The 16,013-nt window shown below is 47.7% G+C and overlaps 1 protein-coding gene and 1 pseudogene across 1 annotated transcript; one reads left to right on the forward strand and one right to left on the reverse strand.

Annotated features, from left to right (window-relative positions):
• The first annotated feature begins 2,518 nt into the window (after positions 1 to 2,518).
• LOC125546453 lies at positions 2,519 to 3,892 on the forward strand (annotated as a pseudogene).
• A 3,128-nt stretch (positions 3,893 to 7,020) lies between these two features.
• LOC125547562 (BTB/POZ and MATH domain-containing protein 1-like) lies at positions 7,021 to 8,336 on the reverse strand. Its single transcript, XM_048711384.1, has one exon. The coding sequence runs from the start codon at positions 8,290 to 8,292 to the stop codon at positions 7,207 to 7,209; it is 1,086 nt and encodes a 361-aa protein (XP_048567341.1). The 5' UTR covers positions 8,293 to 8,336; the 3' UTR covers positions 7,021 to 7,206.
• Positions 8,337 to 16,013: the final 7,677 nt, after the last annotated feature.

Consider the following 16,013-nt stretch of genomic DNA (forward strand, 5'->3'; position numbering starts at 1 on the left):
TTGCTTTACCGCTTCTTCTCGTCCCTCACATCCTTATGTGACATCATGCCATGCAAAGTCTCATGCAAGGCCATGGATGAGGCGTCATGGATGTCGTCCACCTTGGAGTTGGTCTTGCCCCTCGGCCTCTTCAATGCCTCGCCATCCCCACCTCCGGCGAACTTGGCCGTCTTCTTGCCTCTTTTCCTTTGAAGTTCACGGTATTGATCCTTGAACTTAGGGCAATTGTTGATGATCGTCCAACAATGCGTAAGAGTGAATGGCTTGTCATTGTGCCGGGCCTTGAATGCCTCCAAAGATTGAAATGCCTACCACATGATCAACAACAAGTGAACATGCAAACATATACACGGCCGAAGTCTCATCGCCGTAGCAAGGGCTAGAAAGAGAAGAGCATACCATGTCTCCAACGCCGAGACCACTCACGGGCCGTGCTTCAACGCTCTCAAATGCGGCGCAATATTTGTTGCACTCTTGTTGGATGAACAACCATCTTTTTTGAATCGAACCGATGCCACGGTTGCTTGTAATTTGGTAGGGCTCAAACATCTTCCTTTCATGGAATGTTTTGTGGACTCTCGTCCAAAAAACAATGCCCTTTTGTTGCGCGCCGGTCCTTGGATCTTGGCTAATCTCCATCCAAGATTGGCAAATCAACTTGTCCTCATCTTGTGTATATGACCCGGTGCGAATGCTCTTCCGCTTCTTTTGTGCTTCCGCTCTTTGGGTGAGCTCGTCTATGAACAATGGAGCGCCACTAATATCAACATCATTGGTTTCATCTTCATCTTCACCTTCGACATAGATGTCATCGTCTTCATGCCATGAATCACCATGGTCGTAGTCAGCACGGTCGTCGGCCTCTTCATCGGGCACGTACTGGGCGCGGCCATCCTGACTTTGGGTCTCATCGGGGTCGTAAGCACGTTCATGCCCACCCTGGAAGATCACGTCCTCCATGTACTGGTTGTAGAAGGGGTCGTCCACCGTCGGCGTTGAGGTTGGCATTTCGTCAAACAACACGCGGGGGGCCGGCATGGTGCCCGTGAACGGTGCACGCGCCTGCTTTCTTTGCATCTCGACGGAAGGCCGCCCGCCGCTGCTGGACCCAGGCGTCACGTTGAGGTCGATGACGGCCGCGGGGCGTGGTGTGGACGGCGCGAACAAGCCCACGTCCGGCGACGCCGAGAAACGGGTCTGGCCGTCGTGCCTGGGCGGAGGAAAGCCGGGCGACATGGGCGCGGCGCGCGACGTCGGCGACTGGCAGTGCGTAGGCCGGGCGACCGACGAGCCTGTGCTTGCCGGGCCGACGGCCGCTGCATGGAACCCCGCCGGACGGCCCATGCCAAGCATGAGGATGGCGTGCGCTTTGTTGACGAGGTCCTCCTTCTCGTCGGCAGCGGCCTTGCGCCGCGCGGCCTCCAGCTCCTCGCGCTGGGCGGTGAACTTGGCCGCGGCGGCATTCATCTTGACGGTCGCTCTCCGTTCCCTCCTCTTCGCCGATTTCGCGTCCAACTTGGCGATCTCCTCCGACGTGTACTCCGACCGCGGCTTCTTTGCCGCCTTCTTCCTCACCTTTGCGGTCGGGTCGACGGCCAGGCCGCCGGAACTCGGCCGGGCATCGGCCATGGACGGGGGAGAGGGGGGGCGGGAGGGACGTGGGAAGGTTTGGCGGAAATGGCGCCAAATGGCCGTCGGGGGGTTTTTGGTTTCTCCCACCGACAGGCGGGCCAGGGGAGGACAAGCGCGCGCGTCCCGCCCGTCCGCGCGCTGTCCGTTTCACCCCAAAACCGGCGCAAGTTTGGGCCGGGGATGGGTCAAAAGCGGACACAAAACGGACAAAAGTCCGTTTGCTCCCGCGCGCTGGGCCACCTTTTTTGTCTCTTTTACCCCAAACGGACGGGGCGGACAGGATAGGGTCGCGCGGTGAAGTTGGCCTCACACCGCCCATCCTCCTCCTTTACTGTGCACGACAGACGAGGCAGCAGCTTCGCCAAAGCGTTCTCCCTCGCATCAGTTCTCAACTTCTCAGGCCTCTTTAGGATTTTTTCCTTTAGAGCCCTTTGGTTCATAAGAATGGATTTCTATTCCTACATAGAATCAGTTCCTATCCTTTACATTTCATAGGAAAATAAAAAAAAGCATAGACTCAATGGAAAAATTCTTTGGTGTCAATCAAATGACATCTTGTTTTCTATTTCTACTCATAGGATTTAAGATACATGTCATTTCATTTCCTACAAAATTCCTATTCCTACGATAATCCTATCCTATGAACCAAAAAAAGGCTCATCCGGATTTTCGCTCCCGGGTCCCAAGAATTAGCACGGCCACGGCTCAACCACAACCAGGCGACGCCGCTGGAAATCGCGGCTCTCACTCAGACCATCCTCCGGCGTCCGCTCCGACGTACGTAAATCCTCTCGGCTCTGCCTGTCCATCGTATCCTTCAAGCCGATCTGTGTGTAGATCGCCGAAGCACTTCTTTTCTTGCGCCCAATCCGTCGTACTACTGCTAATGTTTTCTTCTTCCATTTTCTTATACAAGAACAGCACGCCGGACAGCAGCGGCGCGACCGTGCTGGACGACCTGCCGGAGTGGCTCGTCGTCGAAGAGATCCTGGTCCGGCTGCCGACCAAGGACGTGCTCCGCTGCCGCGCCGTCCAAAAGTCGTGGCGCGCTGCCACCTCCACCGACAAGTTCATCCTCGACCACCACCGCCGCCAGCCGTTGCTCCCCATCATAGAACAACTCGACGAGGGCTTATACTGCCTTGCCTCTGCCGGAGACCAGAAGATACGGCCCGTCCTCCGGTACACTCCCGATCCAGTTTCCAGCATCGCCGTCATTGCCGCCTGCGATGGCCTCCTCATCCTGTCGGGGCACTCCAGCTTCTACATCTGCAACCCGGCCACCCGCAAGTGCGCACCCCTGCCGCATCCTCCGCTACGGCCAGGCTTCAGCGGCGCCACCGTCGTCGCCTTCTACCGGCACCACGCATCCGGAGAGCATCGGGTGCTCTGGTCCATATTCTCGGCACCCGTGGCGAGGGTCGCCACGGTCGAGCGGTCTGCTTACTTCGTCCTCCCGGTGGGATCGGACCAGCCAAGATGCGTCCAATGGCCGACAGTTAAACGGTATTTTCCCGCTACCCGGTCCCGGGATTGCCCACCAGTAGACCATCGTGGTGGCCTGCACTGGGCATTGGGCCTCGGCATAACGGTATTCGACACCGTAACTGAGACATTCCGGCAGATGAGCCGCCCAGCACAGTTGCCGCCGGGCGGCTGGGTGTCATTATGCGATATGGGCGGCGGCCGCCGACCGTGTCACTCTAGACGTTTGGATGCTGCAGGACTATGATGCCGAGACGTGGGCCTTTCGGTACCGGATTGACTTGCGGGCGATGGAGGCATCCCCGCCGCTTAATCTGATGGTCACTTATCTCGTCCCTGACATGGCTGTGATCAACGAGGCCGAGCTGTTGATTCAGCATTGCCCTGACCGTCTGTTGCATTGTGACATTGACGGTGTGTTTTTAGGTGATGTGGAAATCGGAGAGCATGGAAGCGTTTCGAGTCCATTTGCAAGCAGTTTGACACTTACTCGGCATCACCTCCAGGAGAGCATGATTTCACTTTCGTTGTTTGAGATGCAACAAGAAGATGCCGTGGACAAGGAGCCTCCGTTCGACATAGTTCTGTAAGATGCCGCGCTAGCTCCATCTGTGATACTTTGGACTCCTTGCTTGCTGTTCTCACTATTTCGTAGTAGAACTGAGGTATTAGGATTTTGGATAGAGGAAGTAGCGATCATATTATCATCATGCGGTGCTCGTTATGCTATCTTGAACACCATGTTAATGTTCTGAACAATAGAATATCCGTGCTACTGAACTGTTGCAGTTTACTTTCAGTTCTATTGTTCTTCCATGTTAACTTTCAGTTTGTAATGTTGAAAAGCATGAAAGGCGGTTGCAGTCTAAAATGCTAATTTATCCATGACAAGTTATGGTGTTTTGGTTGTTGAAATGGTTAGTTCTGATATTCTCTTGTGTAGTGTAGCGCAATATTTTGATGTTTCATGTTCAGTACACACCTTGTTCCTATTGCTGAAATGTAAACTTCTTTCTATCAAAAACTGGCAAACAGTACTTCTTGTTCCATTGGCTTTCACCATGTTGGCCAACAGAGCGTGGCTGAAGGTTTTGTGTCCAGGATTCGAGCCTTTTTTTGGGGGTAGGAATAGGTTACAAGATGTGCAATCTTAATCATCATGTGTTGGTCTGATGGAAGGCTGTTTTTTTTTAGCATCAGTACAGACACAAGCGCTCATATGTACGCGCATACACTCACTCGTCGTCGACGGGAACATCTCCTCCCACTGAAAGCGCATCGCCGGAAATCCTGAAATAAATCCAGGAATAATGCGAGCACCAGGATTTGAACCCTGATGGGTTGGGGATACCACTGTCCACCTAACCAACTCAACCACAGGTTGATTCGCCCGATGAAAGGCTGGTGATAGTCTGTTTACAATTCTGTTAGCTAGTTTTCGTTTACTGCTGGCGCTCAGCTCCGCTGTTAGGTTGTTCTTTGTCAGTTTTACCCAAATCAGTCATGTTGTCCGTTCATTTTTTTTCTTTTTTGAGAAACATGTCATCTGTTCTTTGTTCTTACTACTTTTAGTACTGCATACATCAGTTCATGCTTGTTATGCTGTCCTGAACCTCATGTTGATAATATGAAGAGTGGAGTATCTATGCTACAAATTTTTCCTACTGTTATGCCCGTTGTCAATTTTGCTTAACATTTTTAAGCAGCATGAATTGCATTACCTCGGTTCAATAGAATTTCCTTCCTGAGAAGTTATGGCACATATTAAATGTTGGAGTGCTACAAAGGCACCTAATGAAATTCGTGTCAAGTTAGATGGACCTGGTCAAAATAGTGGTATGGAAGCAAAATATTGATGCAACCCCCGCCTGTTGATGCTCTAATCTCGATTGGCATCATGATCACCGAAGGCAAGTTATGCTGTATCGAGGGAACCGAAGCAACTAGTGATGATCAGCTATGCTGCCTGGATGCTTGGGTGAAGCCAAAATGTACCATAACGATTTGTTGGCCATTACAAAAAATATCAGCCTTTGTTTGAATGGATGTCAATATTTTGGCATTGACAGTGTTTTTTTTATCCACTTTACTGTTTCTAATCACAATCAACATTGGCTAACGCATGTGCAAATAAAATCTTGACCAAAACTTTGGTTAGAAAAATATTTGAAATGCCAGACATTGTATGGAAATTGGACCTCCTGTCAAAATGTTTAGTCCGTTCTTTCAAACATATGAAATGAACTGACATGGCTGCCATGTACACATTCCATAGCTGCGCATGGAATAAAAAATGATTCATTTGTGAAGTAATTTGACTTCATTCGTGAAGTAATTGGACAGCCGAAAATTTAAATCAAACATATAGATGGTACATGAAAATTTCAGACTGGCCGCTTCTTCTGTGCTGTACTGATAGACTAACAGAAAAAAAATGAAGGGACTGCGGATCTTCAACTCGATTTGCTGCCGTTCGCGGGATATGACGAATGACAATCCATCATGGGGATGGCGACGGTTGGACCCACAGAAGCCCCAGTCCGGATACAGGAGTTGGGCATAGTTAAGCTAAACCTTCCCACATCAGAATGAAGAACATGTCGAATTGTATATATGCTAAAATTCATCTCCCAGAAAGAAAATTGCAAGTCTGCAAGTGCGCATACCATATATATGCTAAGGTTGTTCCAAGAAATATCAAGTCGACATTAGCAGTTCTTTGCATGCGCCAATGTTTAACTCCATGGTCTTTCAGTACGATGATGCAGATAGTAGATAGAATTGCAACCAACATACCGAGTCGCTCGCTCACTCTTTACTTCTTTAGCCATCGTCACTGCATCGGCTGGAGCAACGGGATTTCCGGTGGAATCTGGAACTGGGCCGATCGGCTCCACCGCTCTGGGCTGCAGCAAGCCATACTAAATGAAACGGGCCAGCAAAATCCAAGAGATAGTGCTGGCAGATATTGTATGGAACATAGTAACAGATGCATATATATGATAAGAACACACTAAAGGAAAAACATGGAATTTTTCTTCTTACAAGTTACAACTACCGGATTTGGAACAGGAAAAGCAAGAATCCCAAAACTGATGATCAGTTACCTAGCTAATTGGATTCACTACAATTTTGCATTGGAAACCTGCATTTCGGTCAAGTTGCTTCACATTAGCACACTTCATGGTGGAAAGGGTACACAATATTAGCACATTTTGGAGGAGAGTAAGGAAGATCAGCTTGGCATGCCCTGGTAAGCCTGGTAATGAGAGTACACCAGGTAATGAAGAGAACTAAAATTCTAGATTCTTTCCCTTGATAAAAATAAATTATGTCCTCTCGAATGGGAAATTCGAAGGAAGCATTGAGTGAAAAAGGAGCAGAGAATGACGAAATTCACCACCAGCTTCCTTCTGCATCCAACAGAATGACTGCAAAAGCTGGAAAAACTAACAAAACCGCTGGCCATCATGAGTTCCTCTGATGGCACAAGTTCATGATTATTAACAGGCCTTGTTAATTCGTCATTACCGGACCAACAGTCTGGAAGTCAGTTTCATCTTAGCTTTCTCTCCAACTGAATGCTAGCACTAAGCATCCAGTTGTATGTTCATCAACCTAGTATTACCTATTACCACAAAAGTAATCACCTGGAAATAAAATTTTCCTTGGTGTTCAAACAAAAATGAAATCAAAGGGCTATCTGGTTAAAATATGATGCTGAACGTTCAGGTAATGTTTACTCTGAAAATGGATACACACGGACAAAACAATAAGAGATAAACAGTAAAGGTACTGAAAGCTCAGAAAAGCAAATAATTTAGAGAACTAGATAAGCAAGTGTAGGTTCATACATATGAAGAGGCAACCAGTACTTCAGTACATCTTGCAAGACCAACTCATCTCCTCCAAAAGAACTCATTCATGACAGGTGGCCAGTCATCCAGAAGAGCACACAAAATATTTGCAAGCTTTGTCAAACATACCTTTTAAGACAGTTCCACCCAGAGATCTCTAAAAATTAAAGGATAAGAAACTAGTTCATTTCAGGTGGCCACATGTCAACTGAACTAACTCAAGATTAGCACATTAAATTTTGCGAGACTTGGTAGCCCTCTCAAAGACATCAAACATGAGAGCAGGACAAGATATTTTGAGGTGCGCATACCCTTGGCTTGCCACCACATCATCCATTCTGTTTGAAGAGAGGATGAATTCAACACAGGCATCTTTCAGCTTGCTGCAGTGATGCTGATCAGCTAGCGCCAATGTTGTCGCCACAGTTTGAACATCAAGGCTCTTGCAGAGAATACCTTGGCATAACATCTTCATCCTGTCCATGGCATACCTATCGGCGGCCACCAGCAGGTGCTTAACCATCTCTTGGTTCTCACCATCATCAAGGTCATCCATAGCAGCAGGCAGCGAATCTGTGTAGACGAAGTGAAGAAACGCCTTGAAAACAGGAGGCTCCATGTCTTCGACGATTATGTTGTCACTCGCAGGATCGCTCAGGGGTCCATAGAGTTGAGCATCAAAGACCGGCGATCGCGTGGCGAGCATAATCTTGTGAGCAGGGAAAACCTCGCCTTTAACCTCAAAAGTCACATCTGCCCCTCTCCTCCCATCCAGCAATTTCTTGAGATGATTCGGCAGGTCCGACGGCGGCACCTCAATATGTGCGGCGACGGAGACGGTCTCCTCCTCCTTCACCTGCGGCTGCTTGATAACCTTGACTTCACACTCAATCACCAGGCGGTCGTCCCGCAGGTACGATGCTAGCTCACTCTGTTTCATGAACTTGTTAGCTCCATAGCCATCGGGATCTTCATCTGGGTCGACGGGGGTGTACTTGCTGGTAAACCTGCGGACCACCGACGGCAGAGCGCTGGTCGAGTCGATGAGCCTGAACACGTAGTCCGCCCTGACCTCGGCGTCCCTGGTGAGGAGCTCGAGGTAGACCGAGACATAGCCCCTGCAGTCCCGGGATATGTCCCCATCGGGGTAGTAGCGGACGCACCAGTCGTAGCCGCCGACGGCGAAGGTGGCGGACCGTATGGACTCACCGGCGCCCATACCCTTGTGCAGATGGTAGCCGGCGATGTTGAACACGTGCTTGCCCCTCGCCGTCTCGGAGGTGCACGTAGACACGGTCGTTGGCAGCGGTGGTTCCATTGCTGCTAGCCAGTTTGTGCGGCGGCGGCGATGGCGGCGGCGCAGGTGGGGATATTTTCAGAGGGAATGGGGAATGCGAGGGCGCAGAAGAGCTACAAGAAGCAAGCACAGGCGGAGGCCCATCAACCGGAGAGCTTGGCCCACTTGCTACAACATCTCCATCAGTGCACATAACCAGCAGTAATTTTTTTCTCAAAAAAACAAAACCAGCAGTACATTTTGCTAAAAGAACCACCTCTACATTTCCCTAAAGAAAACCAGCTTGTCAACGCCTGGAAATTATGGAGTATCTTTTTTTATTTACTATGTATATTAAAAGCTAAATCCCTTCCTCCTGACACATCTTCATTTGCGGAAGTAATCATCCAATATCGGAAGTGAGAATGGCTCGCTCTCCTTCCCCTCCCCCCCTCCCCCTCGGGCGAAGCAACCTTGACGCCATTAAGGCACCCCAACCCCCAGCTTCCCACCCACCCTCACATCTCACCGAGCTCTCCCCGCCGCCAATCCCCATCCCAGAGCAACCATGGCTGGGGCGCGTCGCCGCGGTGTGCGGGTTCGCCGGCTAGCGCCGGTGGCGAGGGTAGCGGAACCGCGGGCGCTTCCGCCACCTGCGGCGGTGCCGCTGCCCGAGATCGACCCGCACTCGCCGGAGGCTCGCCGCGAGATGCGTCGGGTGGTGATGGAGCGCTTCCCCGACCGGGACGAGTGGGGGGAGATCCACCTCCACATCCTCCGCCATGCGAGCTTCGTCGAGCGCGCGCTTCATCGGAGACGACGGCTGCGAAGATCTGGAGCTCCTCTTCTGGGCGATCCAGGAGGCGGAGTCGGCGGATCCACGTCAGGCTGCGCGGTGGGAGAACTTCAGGACGGCGAACCCATCTAGGCTCAACATCAGGCCGCCATCGTGGGAGGGCATCGCCAACATCCCGCCGGAATTCCTCCCGCCGGGCATCGTTTGGCCGCAGCGCCGCCAGTAGATCGTCTGCCCCGACCGATTCAAAACTCTGCGACGTCCCATCGAACCCCCACCTTGGCCTGGAGAGATAGGTATGAATCTCATTCGTGTTGATTTATCGCTGAAATCACGTTTGAGGGAGTTTCGTTTGCGTCAGAGGAGGATTACAGTCCCATGTGGTTCTATGGATAGGTCACTGGGTAGGGAATTGGTAGTGGAATCGGGGGTTCTCCCTCGCCGGTCGGTGAATTTCAATGAGCGAGTCGCTGTTTGTGCAGCTGGCGAGGCCTCGCCGGAGTTGGGTTCCGGCGAGGTGCTTAACCATGGAGACAACATGGTTCCTATTCCGGGGGGGGGGCAGCTCTCTGCCGGTCCCCCTGTTCAAATCCAGCAGTGTCAGGGCCCGCCTTCAGAGTGTGCCTTCGCGGTGAGAAAGCGGGAAGTGAAGGTAGATTACGTAAAGTGGAAAACCTAGAAAGTGTGGAGGAGTACTTTGGCCAGCTATGGCTCATACCTTCCCCTCCGCGCCGCTGCAACCATAAATCCCACTCCCCCCCAGCCTCGTGTCAAAACCAAATCCGGGTTCGTCTGCTGGATCCGGAAAGATCTAGTTGATAGTAACTCGTTCATAGCCGCTGATTGCTTCCCTGCTTCGATTCGACCTTTTGATCCACCGCCAAAGAACAACAAGGTTACGAGAGAGGGGATTGGGCCTGGATCTCTGCGTTTGCGGAGGTAGTGAAGCGTGGTGCTAGAATGGCTGATCACCGAGCTGGGAGTAGTGGTAACCTTGGCGTTGGTCAATCTAAGGCGCCTGTGCAGAAGGCTACCTCGTTTGCGGGGCGCAAGCAGCCATCTGCTCCGCCTGCAAAAGAGCAAGCCCCTGCGCCAAAACCTGCCAGATCTACAACGTCGACTGCGGGTTCCGCCCAGGTACAGTCATCTCAATCTGGTGAAGTAGAACTAGAGCAGGTCTTGGACCCGAGGTACAAAGATATGATTTGTTTCAACTGTGGGGGGCCGGGTCACTATGTGGGGGATTGTGTGAAACCAAAGGCATGTTTTATCTGCCAACAAAATCACAACGTCAACAACTGTGCTGCTTGGTCGAAAGTTCAGCCCACTGCTACTTTCTTTGGCAGTGGGGCTCGAGGGCTTGGTTTCTACCATGTGGATGTACCTATAGCCAATGAATCGAAGTGGTTAAATTTTCAAAACTGTGTTGTGGTGAACATTCTGAAAGGTGATGTGGATTGTCCCAAGTTGATGGAACTCCTGACTGCAACTTTCTGCAAAACTAGGCAATGGCCATGGCAAATCAGAGGGTTATCCAGCAAAACCTTTTTGGTTAGATTTCCCCCTTGGAAGAAAGTGGAAGATCTCATTGAGTTGCAGGGTTCTCTCTACCTCAAGATGTAAATGTCACCTTGACTGAATGGAAGGGTGGATGTGATCCTTTTGGGGAATTAATTGAAGCTTGGGTGCTAATTGAGGGCATTCCTCCCAAATGGTGCACATGGAAAGTATTTGCTCAAATTGCTTTCCTTTTTGGGGTGTTGACTGATGTTGATTGGAATGGTATGTTCAGGACTTTCTTTGAAAATGTCAGGATTAAGATTGCTTGCAGAGACCCAACTAAGATACCATTTGAGAGACAGATTGAGATGAAGAAGAAACTCTTCCTGCTAGGCTTTACTGTTGAGGGATTTGAACAAGTGGGTGGAGTAGATTCTGTCATTGATATTGAGGAGGATGAGGATGGTGATGAGGAAGCAGAGAAAGCTGAAGAGGATCAAACAGGAAATGGCAGGGGGACTCAGGATGAACATAACTCTGATGGATCAGAGGATGGGGGTTTGGCCATTGATGAGCTAGACAAAGCCAACTTCTCATCCAAACATGGTTCTGCCAACAAACATGTGACACAGAAGCTGGTGTTCTCACCAATGGAACCTTTCATTGATTATGACCAGGAAAACTTTGTCCTGGCATGTGCTTTATCTAAAGCTGGCAAAACTACTACATCTTCTGATGGTGATGGAAAACAGAGCAACCAGAACAAGCAACTGCAGATGGAGATAAACTGCGATGATGTGGGTAAAGGTGAGGATGATGCAGTTGTGGGAGAGAGCCTGACCCAGAAAACTCCTGTCTCTATTTGGAAAAGAAAGGAGGTACCAACAGATGTGGAGAGGTCTGGCAGTATGGATTACTGTGAGGAGCTACTCAAGGCGGTAGACATGTCAGATTCTGAGAATGAGGGAAATGTGGAGGAAAAGTTGGGGGTTCTCCCCCCTGAGGCCGTTCATATCCTACAAAGTGATACATTAAAGAGATTTTTGCTTGATTCACTCAACCATGCTCAGGTGAAGGGAGTTGTCCCAGGGAAGGGATCTAAGTGGGGACCTGTTCTTGCTCAAAAACCTAACACTAGGGGGCGTGGGAACATTAACATTATGGAGAAAGCTGCTGCATACAAGAGGAAGAAAAATCTGGAGATTCCTAAAACCTTTAAAGATAAATCCTTCTCTACTAATGATAAATCTATTCTTGCTGATCAATTGGAACAAATGAATTTGGTTATTGGGGGTGATGAATCTTACAAATATGATGTCATTGATGATATGGTAGTTGGGGAAAGAGAGAGATGCCTGGTTTTTGCTAGTAATAACCCTGATATAGTTCTCCCTGAGAATCTGGATCTTGAGGTTAATGATTTAGTTAGCACACCTGTGAGTGATTCTTCTTGTAAGCCAGTGGGCACTGCTGATGCTTGCAGAAGAACACCCATTGTCCTGACTAAGGCCAAGCCTTGTGGCTTATCTCACCCTTTTAAAATTGCTTAGTTATGATAGGTCTAATTTGGAATATTAGGGGCCTTGGACAACCTGGAAAAACTCAGTGCCTGTGTGATACTATTGCCAAATCTAACCCTGATTTTATTGGGTTCCAAGAAACTAAAAGAGAAGTTATTGTTGAGGGTTTCCTCAAAACTATTGACAGGTTCAGTGAATATGCTTGGCACTTCTTACCTGCTGATAATACTGCTGGTGGGATCCTTTTGGGTTTTAAAGAAAATGTTTTTGAGATTATTGGTTTCATTAACCAAAGATTCTCTATTGTGGCCACTATTAAAAATAAGTCTGATGGTTTTATTTGGCAATTGGTGTTGGTTTATGGTTCTGCTTATTTAGAATTCAAGATGGATTTTGTAGCTGAGTTGCATGATACCTTGAATGTTGCTTCTTATCCTATTATGGTGTGTGGGGATTTCAATTTAGTTAGAAATGAATCTGAGAAAAGCAGTGGGCATATTAACCAACAAACTACTTTCCTCTTTAATGACTGGGTTAATAGATGGGCCCTGTTGGAAATTTCTATTTCTAATAGAGTCTTTACCTGGTCTAATAATCAGAGTGCTCCTGTTTTTGCCGTCCTTGACAGAGTGTTCACTTCTGTGGACTGGGATGCTCATTTTCCCTTTTCTACGTTGATTGCTCTTCCCAGGGTTGGGAGTGATCACACACCTTTAGTCCTTGATACTGGTGCTAGGGCTCCAACTAATCCCAAACCATTTAGGTTTGAGAAATGGTGGTTAGCCCAACCTGGGTTCCATCAGGTGGTCGCAGAGGCTTGGAATTCTGTGACCTCCACTAAGTCCTCTGCTGACAATTGGATGATTAAAGCTAGAGTGCTTAGGAAAAAAAAATCAAAGGTTGGCACATTAACAGGGAAGCTACTTTGAAAAAAGAAAGAAAAAGGCACTCCTTATGGAGTTTGATGCTCTTGATGTTCTCTCTGAATCTCAACAGCTTTCTGCTGATGATTTCGAGAGGATGAAAAATGTCAAACAAGAGCTGGATGATATTTGGAAAAAAGAAGAGACTGGCTTATGGCAGAGATCAAGGGATAGGAAAATCTTAGAGGGGGATAGGAACAATGCCTATTTTCAGGCTCTTGCTAACCATAGACACAGGAAAAACCATATTGATGAGCTGAACAGCCCAAGGGGAGTGGTTACCTCCACCAGAGATATGCTTGATGTGGCTACTTACTTTTATAAGGAATTGTTTGCTTTTGAACCCAGACCTGACATTCATTTAGATGCTGATTTCTGGGGGGTGGATGAAATGGTTTGTAATGAGGAAAGAGAAGCCCTAGAGAGATCTTTTTCTGAAGATGAAATCAAACAAGCTATTATGAGTTCTTTTGCCAGTGGTGCTCCTGGCCCTGATGGCCTTTCTTTTTTATTCTACCAAACGTTCTGGGATTTAATTAAAGATGATTTTATGTGGATGGTTAGAGACTTTGAAAATGGTGTTCTAGATATGTATAAATTGAACCATGCCATCATTACCCTCATTCCTAAAGTTCCTATGGCTAGAGATATGAAAAACTTTAGACCTATTAGTTTAAGCAATTGTGGTGTTAAAATTTTCTCCAAGGCCATGACCACTAGGGTCCCCCCTTTGTGTAACAAACTTATTTCATCTAACCAAACTACCTTTATTAAAGGTAGGTTCATTTTGGAAAGCGTGGTTATGGCCCACGAGGTCATTCATGAGATTCATAGGTCTGGTTCCAGTGGTTTGATCCTTAAGCTAGACTATGAGAAAGCATATGATAGAGTGAGTTGGGATTTTCTGAAGGAAATGCTTCTTTCTAGAGGTTTTGGCAGTAAATGGGTGGGGTGGGTGATGTCTACTATTCACCAGGGGACATTCCAGGTCAGAATCAATGACACCAATGGTCCCCAATTTGCTGGTGGTAAAGGTTTAAAACAAGGTGACCCCCATTCACCCCGGTTGTTTAATTTAGTGGCTGATTTCTTTTCTAAGATGCTGCAGAAAGCTGTTAATAATAACTTGATATGTGGGCTTCTGCCTAATGCAATTCCTGGGGGAGTGGTCAGCCTGCAATATGCTGACGATACTATCCTGTTTCTTGATAATTCTATTGAATGTGCCAAGAACCTGAAGTGGATATTAACTTGCTTTGAGAAACTTTCTGGTTTGAGAATTAACTTTCACAAGAGTGACCTGCATACTATCAATATAACTGATCAAATGGCTAAGGAATTTGCTCAGGTGTTTTGTTGTCAATTGGGGGTTTTTCCCTTTAAGTACTTAGGTGTGCCTCTGCACTTTAAAAAACTTAGAAAAGAAGACTTACAACCCATTATAGACAGGATTATCAAGAACATAGCTGGGTGGCTGGGGAGATTTCTCTCCTATAGAGGAAAATTGATTCTGCTTACTACTTGCATTGCTAGTATCCCTACCTATCTGATGTCTATTGTTAAATTCCCTAAATGGGCCATTGACATGATTACTTCTCAGATGTCCCATTTTTTCTGGGGGAATGTGGGAGATACTCATAAATATCATCTTGCTAGCTGGGGACTGATTTCCAGGAGGAAGGAGTATGGTGGTTTGGGGGTATGGCCCTCTTGGCTTCCTGGGGAAAAAGATTTTTTGATAATAGAGCTAGTGACTGGAAAAAGATTTTGGCTTACAAATACAATATTGATAACCCAAACCTTTTTAGTACTAGAACTACCATGGGATCCCCATTCATGAAAAGCCTAGCCTGGGCTTTGGCTGCAGCTAAGAACTTTTATAGGTGGATCCCTGGAGATGGTAAAACTATTGCCTTTTGGCATGACACATGGCTCGGGGATTGTTCCCTGAAAACTGCCTTTTGGGACTTGTTTGAAATCTGTCAACAACAAGAAGCTACTCTGGCTCAAGTATGGGTTGGGGGTGAACTCCAACTAACCTTTAGGAGATGTGTGAATGAAAAAAATCTATCCAGATGGAGTGATCTCATTAATCTAATGAAACAAGTTGTTCTATCTGATTCACCAGATCAGCCTGTGTGGCGGCTGGAACCATCTGGTAGTTATTCGGTCAAGTCTTTTTACAAACTAATTAACTTTGGAGGGATCACTTCTGAGATCAGAGACGATATATGGAAAATTAAAGTCCCCCCTAATCTTCATGTCTTCCTTTGGTTGATTTATTACAATAAGAGCCTGACCAGAGACAACTTAGCCAAACGTAGACATGTAGAGGATAAGACTTGTGTCTTTTGTGAGGAATTAGAAACTACCCAACATCTGTTTTTTGAATGCATTGTTGCCAGACAGGTTTGGGAACTGTTAGCTGATTGCTTTAAGATTAATGTACCTGATTCTTTTACTGTGTTATCCTCCTTCTGGAGGAAAAGAAAACAATGTGAAGCTCTGAATATATCCACTACTGCTACCTTGTGGAGCTTATGGCGTTTGCGAAATGACTTTGTTTTTCAGGGGCGAAGATGGCGAAATATACGTTGTGTTTTGAATCTGTTGGGGGAACGATCAGGCAGTGGAAGATCTTGTGCTCAGAAAATCAGGGTGTGCTTCTCCTCCGCTGTTTAAAGCTGCTCGACTACCGAAGAGGGGAACTGCTTAGGATCGCCTGGCGCTGATTGAAAATAAAAAGAGCACCCTGGACCCTTAGCTAGGGCATGTATGGCTAGTTGTCTACGACTAGTGTATATGTTTTTACTGGCTTTGCGTCCATTCATGAGACTTGTGTGCTGGTAAAGCACCAACTGTAATAGGGTTAGTTGTTTGAACCCTGCTCATGTTTCAGTCTGTGATAGCTACTCTTTGGCTGTTGCCGAGCGCTGCTTAACAGTCTGTGTGTGTTGGTTTGCCTTGGCTTTAATAAAAAGTTGGGGCGGGAGAAAACCCCTTTCATTTCAAAAAAAAGCTAAA

This window comes from Triticum urartu, chromosome 3 (genome assembly GCF_003073215.2).
Source record: "Triticum urartu cultivar G1812 chromosome 3, Tu2.1, whole genome shotgun sequence".
In the NCBI taxonomy this organism is placed as follows: domain Eukaryota; kingdom Viridiplantae; phylum Streptophyta; class Magnoliopsida; order Poales; family Poaceae; genus Triticum; species Triticum urartu.